General features: G+C 56.4%; 1 protein-coding gene across 2 annotated transcripts in view; it reads right to left on the reverse strand.

Moving 5' to 3' along the window:
- Positions 1 to 19,173, reverse strand: part of SCARA5 (scavenger receptor class A member 5) — a 39,476-nt gene that overhangs the window by 12,523 nt on the left and 7,780 nt on the right. For both annotated transcript variants that reach the window (XM_054819319.1, XM_054819320.1), the window contains exons 4-6: positions 12,069 to 12,743; positions 5,705 to 5,785; positions 3,410 to 3,508 (exon numbers count right to left, since the gene is read on the reverse strand). In XM_054819319.1, coding sequence (XP_054675294.1) covers positions 3,410 to 3,508; positions 5,705 to 5,785; positions 12,069 to 12,743 — 855 coding nt within the window. The remainder of the gene's footprint in view (positions 1 to 3,409; positions 3,509 to 5,704; positions 5,786 to 12,068; positions 12,744 to 19,173) is intronic.

Consider the following 19,173-nt stretch of genomic DNA (forward strand, 5'->3'; position numbering starts at 1 on the left):
GCTGTCCCTTGACCAGGTTGGACCATCTCTGCGAGATGGTTTGACCCAGGATTATCGGTGAGGAGGCTCATCCACGCCGTCCTCCCATCTCCTCGAGGACAGGCTGCATTTCCCGGGGAACCGATCGATAGCTCTCCTGTGCTCAGAAGAAAGTCATTATAGAAGTGTAAGACTAGTGCTGCAGAAAAACAGGCCTTTACTTAAAGCCCGGGCTTGGACCGTTGCCTGGCTCAGTGTCTGTTTCCTATAAATTTCAGAGAATCCCATAAACTGTAGAAATTCAGCGCTTGCTGCCAGCGTGGTTTGCTATTTATTGGAGAAGGGGTTGGATGAAACCCCCTTATCTGAGCACCCCTGACCTCTGGGAGGTGGGAAACAGGGGCTGTAGTTTGGGGTTCCCTTTGCTGGGGACACAGCCAAGGCCTGGAGGTGACCTCCATCCATGTAGGCCAGCAAGGGGAGGTGGAGAGAGGGACCCCTGTGCTGGTGATGGGCGCTGGTGGGACCTGGGGGTGGTCCATCCCCCTGGGGCAAACACCTGATGGCTTTGCCACCACGGAGTCATCCTCACCCCAAACCAAGGACACCTCCAAGAAATGCACGAGAAAGGGGGGTGCATCAAGGCCACAGCTGGTGGAGCCCTGGAGACAGCTTAACCTTCTTCAAGCCAAGAGGCCTCCTCAGATACAGGGATTACTCTACACAGGTGAAAGGATGATAGCTAGAAGCAATGCACTGCATGGCAAAGATCCACCAACCTTTGGCATGCCATCTGACTCATTGCCTCCCAAAACCAAGAGAAGTGCTTCATCTCCCCAGGCAAAGGGGCGTGAGATGCAGATGAGCTTTGGGAAAGGGTCACCAAGCTTGTGGGGGTTGATGCTCTACTACTATGGCGTGGCCATGGCTCTCCTCTGGAGGCAGGGGCTGTGCTGGGGGTGGTCTCCAGCACCTCCTGGGCTGGTAAGCACTGGAGAAAAGCTTCATCCTCAGTGTTGTGTCTCCATAGAGCTCCTTGCTGGAGCTGTGGTGCCCACCACGGGGTCTGTTAACACATCTCAGCACTGACCCAGCACAGCAGCTATTAACATCTCAGTCTTAGGGGTGGAAACATGATGCAGGAGCCCATCAACCTCCTCCCTCCAGAAAGGACATGTCCCCCAGGGATGTACTTTGCAGAACAAATCTGGCATCAGGGCTTGGTCCTCTACTGAAGCCCAATTCAACTTGCCCAAGCTCCTCGGGATAATTTGCTCATCTAATGAGTACTTGGCACCGGCCAGTGAGAAAAGCCCACTTTCCTCTGCTCCGGGGAAAGAGAGGAAACCACAGTCCCAAAGTGTGTTGTGGTTTTGGTTGGCGGACCTCAGCGTTTGATGCTCTGCCAGGAACATCTCGGCGCCAATGTCTCCCTTGCGTTAGCACCCGTCCCTGCAGCACTCACGCCTTTGCCAGGGACGTATCCAGGGGTTAGTTTGACCCCCGCCACAGCATCAGGCCAGGCATTTTCACCCCACAGCTCCGACAAAGTCTTGCACCTTCACAACATTGCAATCCTGCAGGCCAGAGTTACCTCCAAAAAACCCAGGAGATAGCGCTGGAAAACAAGCATGAAATGCTGGTTTCTTTATTCTTGCAGCACGTAGGGCTCTGTGCTCCGCTGGCAGCCTCTGCCTTGGTGGGAGAATGGAGACTTGTCCCAGCTACATCAGCCCAGAAGCCCTGGGCTGCCAGTTAGATGGGATGGGGTGAAAGAGACAGCACCCAGCAGCATTCTTCAAGACTACACAGCACTGCATAAATATCATCTAACCAGCCACGTGGCCTGGAGAGCCATCTCCAGCAGCTAATGGGCCCCAGGAGGTCAGCTTGTGCCTGGACTGGGGTGACTGGGAGAGCGGTGGGATGAGCAGAGCCATCGTGTCAATAGGGCAGGTGATGACAGCAGCGACGGCTGGATGGAAAGAGGACCAGATGGGTGCTAATCTGGCAGGAGACCTTCTTGCCTTGGGCTACAGCTCTGGGAGCTTCACGCTGCTCCTTTGTTAAAGAAAGAGACTACTGGCAGCATCTCATCTCCTGCATCTCCTTTCTACCCAGACCTAAAGCTTCCTGGGGCTGCACTGGGAGGCACTGGCACTGGGAGGTGGATGGCACGTCCCTAGGAAAGGTCCTTCTCCTGAAGACACCACAAAGTAGAGGAGGGATGCAAGATGTGTCCTGCTCCTAGACTACAGGAGACTTTCTGGTGGCATGCAAGGTACAGGAGATGGGCACTGCTGTGGCTACTGCACGTGAAGGATGGGCCACCAGACACGGCACCGGGGTCTCCCAAACCCTGTCCCTGGTGATGACCAGCACTTTGGAAGACTTACAGGAAAATTGGAAGCCAACTCTGGCCAGCTTGCCAGCTGCCAAGCTTGCAGATAGAGGAGAGAGAGGACACAAAGAGGACCTTTTTCTTCAGCTTTCACACATGCAACTCATCCAAGGAACTCGCTGCATGAAGAACTTAAGACAAATAATGCATGGGACCTCCACAAGAAGGGACAAAAACACCCCCTGCCTGAAGCACTGCCTGCAGGGCTCCAGGCATTTTCCGGACCTGGAAACTGGTCTGTGGCCATGGTCCCAGGTCTTGGTGGCCAGAGTGGCCACGTCCTAGGTCAACATCACCCACAAGCATGAGATGTGGGGAGTTCACCACTTTGGCCCCCTTCGGCTCTGCCCAGGGAGGTGCTGCTTCCTTGGGATGGGCTCTTCCTGCCTCCCCCTGCCCGCAAGGCATTTTGAGGCAGAAAAAGCATGTTTTGGGATTATCCATCCCGTTTTAGGTTGCAGCATGGAACTTCTTTTAAAAAGTCTCCTGGGACAGATCTGTCCTGCTAAATAGGTGTGTGGCCACTTCCTACACCCACAGCTTCTCCCTGCTCTTAGCCGGGGTGTGGTGAGATGCTGTAAAACCACAACGAGCCAGAAAAGGTCACCAGAAAACAAACACAAGGCTATTCCTAAAATCCTGCCGGAGCCAAGCGTGGGAGGGCAGCCCGACAGGTCCTCAAGGGGCTCTGGTGAGGGCTCGGTGCAGGCAGCGCTGCCTGCCTGCCTGCGCTGAGCCCCACTGCATGGCAGGAGCATCACAAACCCAACGGTTTTGCCCTTCTCCCTGCAATCCCTGGACTCTCTCCACCGCTCTGCCTTGGTGGAGAGGTCTCAGTGCAGAGGTTGCTCCCAGGTCAGCAAGATTTCCTCTCCAGGTGGGTCCCACGCCAGGAGACCCACCACTCTCACGCCCATGACCAGGGTCTCTGCCCCTCACACCAATGGTCTCAAGAACCAGTTTGCTACCCAAGAAGCCCAACCAGACCCCACGACCCACCTGGGAGCATGCACAGAGGCTGGTCCTTACCTTTGAATCCCCGCAACCCCACTGGACCTGGAGGGCCAAGATCTCCTTGGTCTCCTTTCAAGCCACGTGGTCCTGGTGGTCCTCTGTCACCCGGTAGCCCTGGAGCGAGGACAAAGAGGCAAAATGACCCCGTTGCAGCAGAGAGCTAGGAAAACCAGACGTGCATGCACAAGTGTCCCGCTTGCCAGAAGATGTGCCAGTTGGTCTCTGGTTCTCTGCCGGGAGTTGGAGACCATCAGGACACAACTGAAAGTCCACCCATCCTCTCCTTCTGCACCTGGCCCTGGATACAGGATGGATTTAACCCAGAGACAGGCTGGTGCTAATGCAGCTCTGAGTGTCTTAGGGCTCAGATTAAGGTAACTGGGGTCCAAAGCTGGAGACCAAGGAGGAAGAGCTGTAATTTGGGGCTCCCTTTGTAGGGGACACATGGAGGTGACCTCTCTCCACGCAGGCCAGCAAGGGGAGGTGGAGGGAGAGACCCTTGTGATGGTGATGGGCTCTGGAGGGACCTGGGGGTGGTCCATCCCACCAGACTGATCCAGCAGAGACTCAGCTTGAGCCCAAGCCTGGGCTGGATGTGAAGCTCCTGGGGGGAGAAGCTCTTCAGATGGAGCTCCTCCAGCTCCCGAGCTCAGCCCCCTGCCTGGCACAATGCTGCCCGTCTGCCCTGCCCGTGCTGAGGGAGCCCTGGATTCACTCGGCACTGTGCCTTCTGTCCCTCTTGGGCTGGGCTTTTCCAAACTTAGCCAATATTTTCCTCTGGTGAAGAAGAAAAAAAACTGCCAGGAGGAATTTGGGCATCAGCTCCAGTGGACATGTTCTGGGGCTTAACTCTTTCCTTGCTGCATCTGGCCAACACCTCACCTCCCTCCCGGGGGGATGCTGCAGCATGTAAGGACCTGCCTATGGATTTGGGTAGAGGAGCTGGGGCGGAGGCAGGACGGTAGATTCGCTGTGCAAAAGGGGATTCACCAGGGATGCTTTACAACACCTGGCTGCACCTGAACCCAACCTTCTCATACCCAAAGGGCTGGTGCTGTGACCACATCCAGAAAAGCACCAGAGAAAGCGAGATGGAGAAAGACCTAAAAATAGTGGCCCTTTCAACAACTCTTCCCGAAGGTGAACCCTCCAGAGATTGTTTTGTTTTTCTGTTTAAACAAAAAAAGAAAAAAAAAAAAAAAGGAAAGAAGCCAGACAATATATTTCTGATGCTTGTTACACCCAAGAAAAACAGCCATGAATCTGTCAACGCAAAAAAATATAGCCGTCGGTGAAACGAGCATGGGCAGCCAGCGCTGAGAAGGGCTTTCAGAGACTGATCGGGTTTCTGAGCTGGCTCTGCCTAACTTGGCTGGTCCTGCCGCCCGCCGGGGAACCAGAGGAAAAGGGGTACCAAAAGACGAGGTTTTAAGCCCAGCCCAGGACCAGCAGCTCAGATGCTTAGATGTGCTGAACCCCCCCTGCTCTGACGCTGACAGTCCTACGTGGGTCATGTCTTCAGCAGTCAAGGTGAAGCCAGGGCTGGACACCTTGGATGGAGAAGGAGGTCCATGCCCCAGGCAGGATGGATCCTGTCACCTCAATAGAAAAGAAGAGCTTCTTGGGGACAAAAAGACCTCACCAAAGGGAATCCTCCATCACCTCTGCGTCATCGCTGGCTCTCGGATGCAAAGCCAGTACTTCTAGGTTTGGCTTAAAATTAGAAACAGGCTCAAGTCGAGTCCTGTTTCTCAGGGTGGGGGGTGTCCTCTGTTCTTTTTTAAATTGAGTTTCTCTCAAAGACAATGGTTGGAATTAAGAAGGGGAAAAAAACCCCGGCATTCTTGACATTGAAAAAAGTGTTGTATGAAAAGCCTCAGAGCTGCAGCCGGCGGCCGAGTCCCCTCTGCCGGGCTGGAGGGACCCCACGCCGGGTCCCTGGGTGCTGCCCTGGCGCCTTGTCAGAGCTCAGTTTTAGTGAGCACCGGGTGGTGGCCAGCCCTGCGCAAACCTGGGCTGGGTGGCTGTGTCAAAGGAGCCTGGGGGCATCACCCTGCAGGTGATGGACCCTTGCAGCTCTCGCTGTCCTGGGGCCAGCTGAGAGACAAGAGAGACCTTTTGCCCCTAAAGACCAGGAGTCTGGCAGGAGATGGGGCAGCAGGTTAATCCTGTTGTTCTTCAAGATTTGTGCATAGCCAGCGAGGTCCCAAGGGACAGGTTGGGAAGTCACCAGGAGGTGTCCTGTGGACTCTATGGACTTTGGGTGAAGACTTGCAGGGTTATGGACACCCTGGATATGTTGTTCCTTACCTCGCAGCCCAGGCAGGCCAGGAAGACCAGGTTCACCCTCCATCCCTTCATTGCCTTGGTCTCCTTTGGGTCCTGGTGGCCCTGAAACACAAGAAGTATTGGAGCGCAGCCATTGCGCCCCGGCTTTGCAGCAGATGCATGAGTGGATGCACCCACCCACCCTTGACCGGCCGTTATCATTTATCAGGTGTCCAGGGACCTCTCATAAACACAATCCCTGCAGACAGGAGCAAAGTGACAGCGAGGGAGCTTGCCATCAGCCTTCTTCCACGATCTATGGATTTTAAAGGCCAAACACGACTCCATCCACCAGTCTCATGTGCCAGAAAACTTCACCTTGCAGCTCCTGTGGTTCCACCTTGAGCGTGACTGTATGGGAAATTCCAGTCTCCTGGGATTTCCTTTTGACCAAAAGTTGTGACATCTCCAATGAAATAACATTAAGAAAAAAGAAAAGGAAAAAAAAAAAAAAAAGAAATACATTTTGGAAATATTGAGATGAACCTTCAGGAGATGATTTGCATCACTGATCTCATCAGCAACTGGCCATCGGTCATTGCTTTTCGGTGTAAACTCAAGTGAGCGAGCAGAAAGTCCAACCCAGTAATAGAGTTATATTCCTCAGCCTGCAAAGGGCCAAGTCCGCAAAGCTGAAAACAATTATGAGCTAAATCAATTGGAAGAAAGAATTTGAATAGAAAAAAAAAAAAAAAAGACTCATGGGATGATAGAAAATAGGGCAGAGAGAGGCCGGGAGGGGTCATTTGGTCTTTGTCCTACCAAGCCAGGGCGATAACTGGAAACTGTTAAACACTGTTTTCCTAGAAACCCCAAAAGCCATAATCTCACAGTTGTGCAGAAAGCAAACAACCAGCCAGCGCTACAGGCGATGTGGTAATGCAAAAGGATCAGGAGAGGAAGAGGGGGGATGTTCAGCAGTCCTAATGCATGAGTAATTAGGATCTGCAAATATTAGGCAGAAATTAGCAGGTTGATGAGCAGATGAACCACAGCAAGCTCAGGAAATGTCCCGAGCTGGAGATGGTCAGGAGCTGGGAGAGGACTACGGGGAAATATCGCATTAGCTTGCCCTGTGTTTCGTCTTCCCTAGGTAATGCACATCTCCGGGTGCTGCAAGGACGTGGGGATGGACTCTAGACCCTGGGGACACGTCCCTGGTTCTCAGCTGGCAAAACAAAAGGATGCAAAGAACAATGGACACCCGGGAGAGCTGAGTACAATGAGGAGGCATTTTTGGGTGGGAACAAGAGGAACCACACATAGCAGGGATGCTGCTTTGCCCGGGGTAGAAGAGGCAGGATTCCCCATGATGGAGAAGGTCCAGCAACATTCAAGAGCTGCTGAACAGGGGGACATGGGGCAGGAGCCAGGCGAGGTGGTGTGCGCTGTATGAAGGTGCTGGGATGGCTGGTGAAATAGTTTTCATCCCCATAGCATTAAAGAACAGCCATTAAATCATCGTATCACTGAATGGTTTTGGTTGGAAGGGACCTCCCAGCCCACCCAGTGCCACCCCTGCCATGGACAGGGACACCCTCCACTAGCCCAGCTTGCCCAAAGCCCCATCCAACCTGGCCTTGAACACTGCCAGGGAGCCAGGGGCAGCCCCAGCTTCTCTGGGCAACCTGTGCCAGGGCCTCAGCACCTTCATCATAAAACTACCTGTACGTAAATCCACTTACTTGCCTGCTGGAGTTTGAAAAACTGAATAGATGGGCAAATAAATAAACAATAGGAGGCACCTGATTGCATAAACAGACGGTGTTCAGTGCAGCCATTGATTTTCAGTGCCCCAGACGAGCAAGAGGGAGGTCAGGTCATGCCAGTTTGTTAAAGTGGAATGATGTGGGTATGTTTGGGCTGCCCCGTATCACCCAACCCCTTCTGAAATAAAGAACTAATGGAGAATGTAGAAGTAAAGAATTAAAATACATCGATACCATTAATTTCAGCCGACAAGGCATTACAGAAAGCAGAGCCTGCCAGAGGTCCCTGGCTTTCTAGAGGTGATGGTGAGTTTGATGGGTAGCAGTGGGAGTGTCAAGGCAAAGGGAGTTTTCTACAGGCGTATCTCCTGCCTGAAGGTCCCGGGTGTCCCAGGACGAGCAGTGACAACTCTGCACAACCCAGCTGTGCTCCTGGGTTTGGGTCAAGTTCTTCCCTCCCCTGCTGCACCCCAGCACAGCAAAGGTTGGGCTGCTGAAAACCACTTGCTTAAACAAACCAGATGCTTTCCCACCGTGAGCAAAACTAAAAGCAACCCTGGAAACATCTGTGTTGGGAGCCACCGAGGAAAGGTCTCCCGTTTCATCACCCTGCCTTTGCCCCAAGCATCCTCTCCGGAGGGAAGGGGTCCCACACCAATGGCACTGGAGCAAAACTACTGCTGACACGAAATGTCTTGCTTCCCCCACGCCGGCTCCAGCACAGCTCGGCTGAGGTCCCCTGTGCGGGGGCAGCTCCGACAACTTCCATCTGCTCTCGGTTTATGGGCACACTGGGAAATAACCCACACTAGGGCCCCACCTCAGCTCTGTTAACCCTGGGAGGGACATGGGAGCTGCCTGCTCGGGGCACCTTGGTGGGATGGGGGTTGGAGCTGCCCTTCCTCCTTAAAATCAGCTGCTACAGGGCAGCCCCCCAGTCCTCTGCAAAGGTTCTCTTCTCTTCTCTTCTCTTCTCTTCTCTTCTCTTCTCTTCTCTTCTCTTCTCTTCTCTTCTCTTCTCTTCTCTTCTCTTCTCTTTTCTCTCTTCTCTTCTCTCTTCTCTCTTCTCTCTTCTCTCTTCTCTCTTCTCTCTTCTCTCTTCTCCTCTCCTCTCTTCTCTTCTCTTCTCTTCTCTTCTCTTCTCTTCTCTTCTCTTCTCTTCTCTTCTCTTCTTTCCCCTTCCCTTCCCTTCCCTTCCCTTCCCTTCCCTTCTCCCATCTCAGAAAACCATCCCACAGAACATCGGGGAGGTCAAGGGCATGGACAGGCTAAGAAGGGGACTAAGTTTCATGGAGGGTAACCATGGGCCACAGACAATCTCATGTGCTGTGTCAGAGCTGGAGGCTGGGAGAAAACAGCCAGGGAAGAGACATGTTGTCCCTTATTCCCTTATCCCCAACGCCTGGGGCTACAAACAGGGTTTGGGCATGGGCAGACCCTCGGGCTGATCCTGTTTGCTGGCTCCTAGGTTTTGGCATTCACCCTTCAGAGTTATTCCCACAGTGGGAATACCCACCACCTTGTGGTCCATCAGCCACCGGAACATCTCCTCTTGGCTACATCCAGGCAGCTCCATGAGCAGAGATGGAGGGAGCTGGTGGGATGGGACCCAGGGAGCAGCTGGGGCGGAGGATGGAGGAGCACTGGGAAGGGTGACTGGGAGAGGCTGAGCAGCACTGCAGACACCGTGCCAAGCTGGTCCCCACCCCACAGCCTGTGAGGTTTGCACTCAGGAAAGAAAACCCCAGCCCAGATGCACCCCTGCTTCACCCTCCTGCCTGCACAGGGCTGGGCTGCTCACTGCATCAGTGGAGGAGAAAAACCCTCCAAAACCGTCGGGATGAGGACTGTCGTGACGTGCACAGATCTGACGGCCAGATGGGACCGTTGCAATCACCCCGCCAGACCTGCTGCGAGCCAGTACATCCCACCCAGTGAGTTGTGCAAGCGGATCCAGGCGGGTGGTGGATCCCGGGCATCCTCCCTCCTGGTGACACCGTTATTTAAGACCCAAACCCCCTCCGTGCTGCGAGGCCAAACCCTCTCCAAGACATGCGAGCTGCTTGGCGATGTCAGCTGCTGGAGACGAGCCTGGGGACCTCCCCAAGCTGCCATCACCAGCAAACAGCCTCAAAAGCCAGAGCCCGGGGTAGCTAAGGTCTCGGGGGAAGGAAAACGCACCCCAAATCAGACAGCCCTGCGTCTCCCGGGACCGGCTCTGCTGGTGCAAATCCAGCTGGGACCACAGCAGATTCATCCGAGGGCATTTGGAGCTGGGGTAAAGCTAGTTGGGCTCCTAAAATTATCCAGCCCCATTGCTGCTGACAGCAAGCGGGCAGGGAGGAGGGATGGGGAGAGAGGGAGGTGGGGGCTGCCAGGAATGTGTCAGAGCAGCGGCTGATAAATCAGGTGCCGGTCCGTTGGGAGGGGATTTGTTTTGCTTTCTGCTCATGTTAATTGGAGTAACATGGTGCATGGGTGTCGGGCTCCATGACGGATCCCTTCCTCGGTGGCTTCACCCAAGAGAGGGTGACGTCCTCCCCGTGGCAGTGGGGGCGAAAGAGAGGGCACCGGGGGTGGGTGGGCAGCTCTGAAAACCTCAAAGCAGTGGGTGCAACATGGTCCCAGCAGCCCCAAACCCAACATCCCCCAAGGAGCAGGGAGATGACCCCAATGAGCTGCTGGTACTCCAGGGTGATGGTTGGCCTGGATGGGGAGGTGTAGCTGCTGCGGTTCAAACCACATCTGTCCCCTCCCAGCTCAGCAGATGGCCAGAGGGAGCAAATGCCTTGGCGTCGGTCCCTTCCCTCCCCATCTGGTATTTCAGCTGGAAGCACCAGAAATAAAGTTCTGCTTGGAGTTGGGCATTTCGTAGCAGAGGAACAGCCCGTTGCATCTCCGCAGGTGCAAAGCGACAGCGTGCAGGTGGGGCAGCAGCTGCTCCCCAACCTCTCGCTCTGCCCCCAAGAGCTTGCACTGGGCTCGTCTGTGTTTCTTCATGGTTTTTCCCCTCCCATGGCCAGTTCATCTGTGTGGGACTGAACAGCCACTGTGATCAGGCCGTGGCATTGAGCAGCTAGGGATGTGTCCCACGTGAATTTGTCCAGCGCCTTTTGGACCCACGTGGGTTTCTGCCTCCACAAAGTCCTGCAGCAAGGAGCTCCAGCCAGGTGAGAAGGTGGCATGTGGGAAAGGGCTGCCCTGAGCCTCTCCCGTGTTTGCTGCCCACCATTTCAGAGGTTCCCTCTTGCTCTTGTGCCGTAAATCACGAGGATGCTCATGACTTTGCTGGTTCCCATCACAGCCCTGCTTGGCTGTCCCTGTTCCAGAAGAACTCGACCCTTTCTCTTCTCCATCACCCTCGAAGCCAAGCTGCTCCCAAGAAGTGCAGCTCCCTTCGTTCCCTCTCCTATTTTAACCTCTAAGATCTTGGAAGCAAAAGCCACCTCTCCCCTGGTGCAGCACGGAGGGACCCTCCTCTTGGTGCTCCCCAGTTGCATCAAGCAACTGGACTGGGATCCACCCCAGCAGACATGGGTTTCTCCAAGGCAGACACCTCCACCTTGGAGCTGGGCTGTCCTAGGAGATCTAGTGCTGTGGGATGCAGAGAAGTGGGTGATCCCACAGCAGCGAGACAGTAAGACATGAACCAGCTGGACATTCCCGATGTCAGAGAGGAAGAAAGGTCCAAGCAGATGGTTAACCCTGGCCATACAGCTACGCTCATGAGATAACAGTGTGACAAGGCTGGACCTGACAGATAATTAAGAAAAAAGGAGTAGATGCTTAGCAGACTGAGTGGGGGATTACCGAGGTAACCATATAAATACAAAAAGAAAAAAAAAAGGGTATCAGGAAAACTAGGGTCAATGTCAAGAGATAGCTGGGACAGGTTGTTTATTTCACCACAGTGAGGGTGGTGAGATACTGGCACAGGTTGCCCAGAGAAGCTGTGGATGTCCCATCCCTGGCAGTGTTCAAGGCCAGGTTGGATGGGGCTTTGGGCAACCTGGTTTAGTTGAAGACGTCCCTGCCCATGGCAGATGGGTTGGACTAAATGGGCTTTAACGGGTTGGACTAAATGGGCTTTAACGGTCCCTTCCCACCCCAACCAGTCTGGGATTCTGTGATTTGATGATTTGGGAGGGGCTGAGGGTGGTAAAGGAGGAGAAGACAGGAGGAGGAAAATGGAGTAAAGGGGATGTACAGTAAAGCGAGTGAAGTGATTGACAATGACTGAGGGTAGCTGCTGGCCAGCCCGCTGCTTGATCGCTGCAGTAGGAAGCAGGACAAAACCCCACTGTCTCTGTCATGCTTAGGCTGGCTCATTTTCATGGTCAGGAGGGACCTGGCAGAGTTTCCCCAGCCATCGTTGAGGGAGCCTTGGGCACTTTCTTCCTAACGTGGATGGGGGAGCATTTGGAGTAGAGTCCAAGGTGATGGAGACATCTGAACGCTGCAGACACCTAAACACAGTGGTGTCTGATGGGTTTGATACACCCTGAGACATCCCCACAGGACATCCCCATGCCACAGGGACCATTTCCACCACCCTCCAAAGCACTGAGGACACCCCCCTCCTCATGACAGCTTCATGCACCAGCAGGGGAGCTGCTTACGAGAGGTTTTCAGCTTACCCCGTATCACGGAGATGTTCTTCAGCGCCGTGGAGTGCTCCCAGTCCTTCAGTCGTAAGTCCTCGGTCACATTGTTGAGGATGGCCAGCTCATGCTTTAGCTGTTCTTCCATGGCTATGTGGATGAGACGCATCTGCCGGGCATCTTCGGTAGCGTTGCTGATCAGCACCTGCAGGTCCTGGATGCGGGTATGGTGGATGTTCACATCGTAGGAGAAGGTCCTGTTCATGGTGTCCATGGCCCCGCTCACAGTTGTCACCTGGTCACTCAGGCTCTCCACCCTGCTGCTCAGGTGGCTCAGGAGATGGTCATGGTGCTGCAGCAGCAGCCAGCTGCTGTTGCCTTCCACGGAGAGCTTGTACATCTCCTGCTGAGCCGCGTCGCTCTGCTGGGTCAAGCTGTCCCAGAGGTTGGACACTGCCTTGTCGGTTTGGCTGGCCTGGGTCTGCAGGCTCCAGAGAAGCCCTTCCAGCTTCTGCAGTGACCCCGTCATGAGGAACAAGGAGTCCGAGTGGTTCTGCAGGAGGTCCTGGAGCCTCCAGATGTGATCCAGCACGTCCCCCTTCAGAGGTAGGTGCAGCAGCTTCAGCTGCATGTCCCGAAAGCTCTCGTTGAGGCGGTTGACATTCCCCATCAGCGCCTTCAGGTCCTCGGGGGATGTCTGTGGCCTGGAGACTGCAAGGGATGGAGAGGAGGGGGCATCAGAAACCACATCATGGAAGTGGGAACCCTCCTGAGAGGTGCAACCCCCATCTCCTCCCAAGGAGCGCTTGGACATCCCCCTGTTCCTTGGTGCTTGGAGGTGAAAACCCTACCTCAAACCCCAAAAGGTTCATCCCATCAGCCCCTTTCAGCCCCGCGGTTTTCTCCATGGTTGCAGAAGGAGGTTGGTTGATGAAGAGCTGGAGAAGGAGGCATCTCGCTCAGGAAGGACGGCAAAGGCTCCCAGCAGCTCTGGGCTTCGGGGTGGCTCTGGGCTTTGCCAGATGGGTCACGATGCTACAAAGCTCTGCCTTGCGGCTTTGCCCGGCTCGTGTTCGCCTTTGGTCAGAGGACTGGCTGCTAACAACATCCGCTTCCCTTTCCTAAAAACAGACCTTAAAAACTGTCTCTTCCCCCGCTGAGGCTTTAATTTTCATTTTAACAACCAGGTTTCCCTGCTGGCCGCTGATCCTGGGCCTGAGCTCAACCCCTTGCTCTATAATGAAGACCATCAGGCTGGCTCGGCAGGTCTCCACGGCTCTGGGTGCGGTTTGCTGTCAGCCTCCAAACGCCGCATCCCGCATCCCTGGGCTGCCAGGGCTCTTCCCGAGGGAGGGGAGGAGGAAGGAAACCCACCCTGCCTGAGAAGCATCCGCATCCTGCATCCAGGGGCTGCCAGGGCTCTTGGAATCATCGAATAATCGAATCCCCGACTGGTTTGGGTGGGCAGGGACCTCCCAGCCCACCCAGTGCCACCCCTGCCATGGGCAGGGACACCCTCCACTAGCCCAGCTTGCCCAAAGCCCCATCCAACCTGGCCTTGAACACTGCCAGGGAGCCAGGGGCAGCCCCAGCTTCTCTGGGCACCCTGTGCCAGGGCCTCAGCACCCTCACAGGGAAGGATTTCTGCCTCACATCCCATCTCCATCTCCCCTCCTGCAGCTTCAGGCCATGCCCCTTGGCCTGTCACTCCCTGCCCTTGGCACCAGCCCCTCTCCAGCTTTCCTGGAGCCCCTGCAGGGACTGGAAGGGGCTCTAAGGTCTCCCCGCAGCCTTCTCTTCTCCAGGCTGAACCAGCCCAACTCTCTCAGCCTGAGGTCTCCAGAGCAGAGGTGCTCCAGCCCTCGCCTCATCTCCGTGGCCTCCTCTGGCCTGGCTCCAACAGCTCCATGTCCTTCTTGTGCTGGGGACCCCCGAGCTGGACGCAGCACTGCAGGGGGGTCTCAGCAGAGCGGAGCAGAGGGGCAGAATCCCCTCCCTCGACCTGCTGCTCACGCTGCTGGACACGCAGCCCAGGACACGGGTGGCTTTCTGGGCTGCCAGCGCACGTTGCCGGCTCATGGTGAGCTTCTCATCCCCCAACAGCCCAAGTCCTTCTCCTTCTTCTTCCCAAGGAAGGAAACCCACCCCAGCTCAGGAGCATCCTTCACCTCCTGCCTTCATCCCCAGCCACCCATCCCAAACCCCTCTTGGCCTTGCACCAGCTCCCAGAGCACCGAGATGGGGTTTGGAGAGGAAACCTGGAAATTTTGGAGGGAACCTCTTGCTCTTGGCAGCTCCTAGCACTGCTCCAGCAGCGCCCTGCCCAGTAAGCCCAGTAGCACCCAGTAAAGCCTGATCCCGGACCCCATCATCCCTCCGCATGCCTCGGCACGCCCAAAAAACTCTGATCTAGGCAGGGGAGTATCATCTTCTCCCTCCGCCTTGCGTCAACGCTGAATCTCCAATGCAGCCCAGGGTGGGGGGCTCAAAGCCAAACCCACACGAATAATGAGAATTTGAAAAAAAAATAAATAAAAAAAATTTTTAAAAAAATAAAAACATAATCCCCATTGTTCTTGAAGCTGTGGTGGGGCTTCGGCCGGGACGCCGCCGCGGGCTGGCGCGGGACCGGCCTGGCAGCTCACCCCCTCATTTCCACGGAGGAGAAACCAAGCGGAGGCATTTGGTTTGAATTAAAATCGCAGGAGCAAGCAGAGGGCGAAAGCAGCCGCGCGCACGCAAAGGGCTCGGGGCCACCCGCAGCGGCGGTGCTGGGTGCTCGGGGGGGTGGTGGTCGGGGGGGGGACACACGACACACCGGGGGGAACCGCCGTGCCCGGAAAGGGGGTCCAGGACGAGCAACCGCTCCCCAGCTCTGCTGTGGGCTGGTGGGTGCCGTAACGGAGGAGCTGAGCATCTCCCAGGCATCGAAGGCATCTTTCTTCTGTTAATTAGCCCCCGTTAATTAATCCCGCTGTTGGACTGCCCCAGCTTGCCAGGCTGCAGCGTGCCAGCTCGGAGCTCTCCTCCTGGGGCATGGGGACGTGGTTTGGTCCCCTCTGCACATCCCTGCTTGTCCCCGACCTCATCACCGGCGGGGAGGGGGGACGACACATCGTGACGTCACCAGTCATCGCGCCCAGCGGGCACCGTCTTTCCTTGGCGGGGGGGGGCACGACGGAGAAAGCAAACAGGCGACGTGCCCAAGGCCACCCCAGGAGGGGACAACCGGCCAGGACAGACCTTGGGAAAAGTCACCACAGGGCTGGCGAAGGGGTGGGGGCTGCTGCTTTCTGCGTGCGGGATCGAAGCTGCTCTGACAAGTCTTCCTGGACGCGGGGTGCCCGCGATGGGTGTGGAGACAACCACGGCTTCCTTCCAACGAAACCGAGGGGAAAAGCAACCCGGTGCGGTCAGCACAAGGGGGAATAACCCCAGCAGTGGCCGAGGGCTGGGAAGCACAGGCAAGCTCCCCGCTTTGCACCTGCGGCGAGTTGCAAAGCCTGCGGAGTTCCCCAAATTCCTATAGCTCACTTCCAACAACCAGCTGGGATCCCCACGGCTCTCCTCTGCCCAGCCCCGGCACCGCAGCCACCAACCCGCCAGCAACCGAGGCTGCTCCGGAGCATCCCGCAGCCAAAAACCACACCGGGAAGTTTCCAAGGAGCAACACCTCCAGCCTCGGGCTGCTCCGTGCATACATGTACGTGCGTGCCAGCAGCTCTCCTGCCTCCCAAATCTTCTTTTGGTAGGATGGACTAATCCTGCTGCAAGGCAGAGGCACGGACATGGCCCCGCTCCGCTGGCGAAGCTGCAGGACGTGGGTGTTGGGGGGGCCATAACGCCCTCCTTGCTTTCTGCTCTCTGCGTGAAATCCAGAGCTGGGAGCTGGGCAGTCTTAGAGCTGCTGGGAGCCTGGAGCGCGTGCACAAATGCGTGCACACAGCTTGTGTGCGTGCACACACACGCGTGCTCACACACGCGTGCAGGCATGTGCGCAGCACAGATACTTATGCACACGTGCACACGCATGCAGGCACGCGGCGCGCACATGCGCATGCACATGGTGACCGCAAGCTTGCACAAATGCATGCACACAGCACACGCAGGCACACAGTGTGCACACACACAAATGCACGAGCGTGCACGCACGTGGCGCACGTGCACAAATGCACACAGCACGTACGGACACGCATGCATACCATGCACAAAGCACGTACGGACACGCATGCATACACACCGTGCACACACACAAATGCACACAGTACACGCACACGCATGCATGCAAACAGTGCACACAAATGCACGCTGCACACATGCACGCACGCACGCACACAGTGCACACACACACACACACACGAATGCACCCAGCAGAGATGCACGCACACGTGCACCCAGCACAAACACGCTCCCTGCCATGGGGCCCCAAAATAGCGCCTGGGGGGTGAACTAATTGTCCCCAAAGGGCTCCCTGCTGCTCCCTCCCGCTATTGTGTTTTGGGGACACGCCGGCTTCCTGCCTGCTGTCCTCGCCACAAGGAGAAAGGAGAAAAAGTTTGCAAGAACCCCGTGTTCCTACCCCAAAACCCCTTCCAAGCTGACCAGAGCAGCACCAGCCCTGTGCAAGGTCACGCCTTGCACGTGTGCTCGCAGTTGTGCACGTGGGTGCTAAGAAGCTAACGGGCATCGACAAAGGTGGCAAAGGAGAGGCCTGGAGAGACAGGAGGAGGGGGCTGCACGTGGGTTGAGCTGCGGAGCAGCACGCTGCAGGAAGGCTGGAAAAGTACGGGGAGAGAAATGCCTTGAGGGGACTGGACAGACATATATTTCGATAAATGCACGCACCTGTGCACACAGCACACTACGGATGTGCCCCTGCACCAGCCCTCTCTGCACATCTGCATTGCAACCCGCGCACCCTGAGCCGTGCACACGCAGACGCTCGCGCACGCTCGTACGTGATGGGGACCGCCGGCAGCTCTTCCCAGCTTGCTCCAGGGAAGCGTCTGATGCCGCAGGCCATCGGCTCTGGCAGAGGTGTCCAGCCTTGATGGACACACGCTGGGGTTCATGAAGAACACGACCTCTGCCCTCGCGCTCCTGCTAATAATTTTCCTGTGCCTTGTCCCGCAGGAGCCTTGAGCAAGCACGCACACGCACAGCCGTGCATGCACACCGCTGCGCTGCACACCGTCACCCGCTCCGGGGTGCAGCTCTGCACCGTGAGCACGTACAAGCACCCTTGCATGTACCCAAAAATCTCTCTCCCCCTCTTTTAGGCTCACGTAGAGCCAAGGCGATGCTGCAAAGCAGACACGTGCTTGCTGAACGTGGACTTTTTCACCTTCCTTGGGAAACGCACGCCCCATCCCACTCTTGCAGCGTTACACGGCTGCAGAAAAGTAAGAGGCTGCATGCAAAGTCTTGCAGGATGCCTCAGCGTGATCTCCAAGCTGGATGCGCTGCTGACGATTTGGAGCCAGCTACGAGCCCCGAGGTGTTGCCACCAGCTCCCCTGAGTTTTATTTCCACGGGGAGGTCGGGCAGATGCTGAGCCTGAGGTTCAACACGCAACTGGATGCACAACGGCAGCGGGTCTGGGCATCCCAAACCTCCAGCCCAACCCCACGCGGGCCCCAGCAAGAGCATCTCTGGGAGGAGACGTCCTCCGGCATTTCAGGAAGGGTGGAAACCAAACTCTGGGCTGGGGGAAACGGCTGCAGGAGAAGAATTTGGGGCAGGATGAGGAGCGGGGGACCGTGGGGAGCAGCCAGCACGCAGCTCTGGCATGAGTCTCTTGGGGCTTATTAGCTCAGGCACGGGGCTAATAAGGGGCACGGGGCTAATAACGGGCATGGGGGCCCTGCTGCCGGCGGCTTTTTGGCAGCTCAGGTTGCTCCGTGTCGCAGGGAGATGCCGGCTGCAGGCACAGACCTGCTTTGGAGCAGGAGGAGTTTGCGCTGGAGCTGATCGGGGAGCGCTCACATGATGGGGCTGGATCTATTGCCTTCATCTCCGCCAGCATCATCAGATCGTGAGTTTTGGGGCTGCGACCCTTGAAACGGAGGGTGCTCATTTCCTCGGACGCCTCTGCCAGGCAACCGGGAGTGCCAAGCGTGGCAACGTGGCCGCTCTCAAAGGAAAATGAGCGTGGAGCTGGGGTGCGCAGGTCAGGTGCCCATCCGTATGCACGCTTCAGATGCTCACGCGAAAGAGCTTGGCTCGTTAGCCACATCCTAACGAACCCTGCCTGGCCTCCTGCTGCTGCTGCAGAGTGGCTCAGGGCTGGGTGCCCGGGCGTGGGGCCAGACGGGGATTTGGGTTCAAACACCAAAATACAGGTCTGTTCATGCAGGCGGCTGGGATTTAACCCAGACCTTGCGAAAACAAAAGGCGAGATCAGAGTCCTGACTTTGGGGGGACGAGGAGGGGGTCAGGGATGGGGAGAAAGGGAGTGTGAGTCCCCAGGAGCCAGAAAACTGCTGCCAGGCTTGCGAGAGAGGATATTAAAAGCAGGCTGCATTGAAACCGCTCCGGCTCTGTTGCTGAAAACATCCTGTTTCCGCAGCTCCAAGGTGGTTCACGATATTTTTAGCACTTTACTCATTTTCTAACCCATTTCCACGGAGCGTGTTGCAAGTCGTGGGACACCTGCGCAAGCCGGCTTCGAAACGATGCTTGGGAGGAGCTGCCTCACCAAAACCGCTGGGTTCACGTGCCGGGGACACCAGCACGTGTTGGGGGGGGTTATCTCTGGGTGGGGTGGGGGGGTGGTGGTTTCTCCTGCCATGCCCCAGCCTTGCAGGGAAGCACCGTGGGGTGTGCAAGCGCGTGTTTGCACGCACATGCCTGTTTCTGTGCGTGCGTGCTTTCCAGGGAGGTTTTTGGGGATTTTCCTCCTTTCCCGTGGGTGGGATGGGAAGCAGCGTCCCCGCTCCGTGTTGCTGGCCCTGGGATGAAGGGATGCTGGCAGCGGAGGGCATGGACCAGGGGCACAGTGCCCCCGTCCCCGGCGTGGTCAGAGTTGCTTTTTGGGGAGCAGCCAGGGTATCGCAGCTCCACATGCCTCTCCAAAGAGCGTCAGGTCTGGAAGTTGGACACCCCGCATTCGTACGCCCTGGGTGGGACGGTGTCTGCTCCA

This window comes from Grus americana, chromosome 3, assembly GCF_028858705.1.
Source record: "Grus americana isolate bGruAme1 chromosome 3, bGruAme1.mat, whole genome shotgun sequence".
Classification (NCBI taxonomy): domain Eukaryota; kingdom Metazoa; phylum Chordata; class Aves; order Gruiformes; family Gruidae; genus Grus; species Grus americana.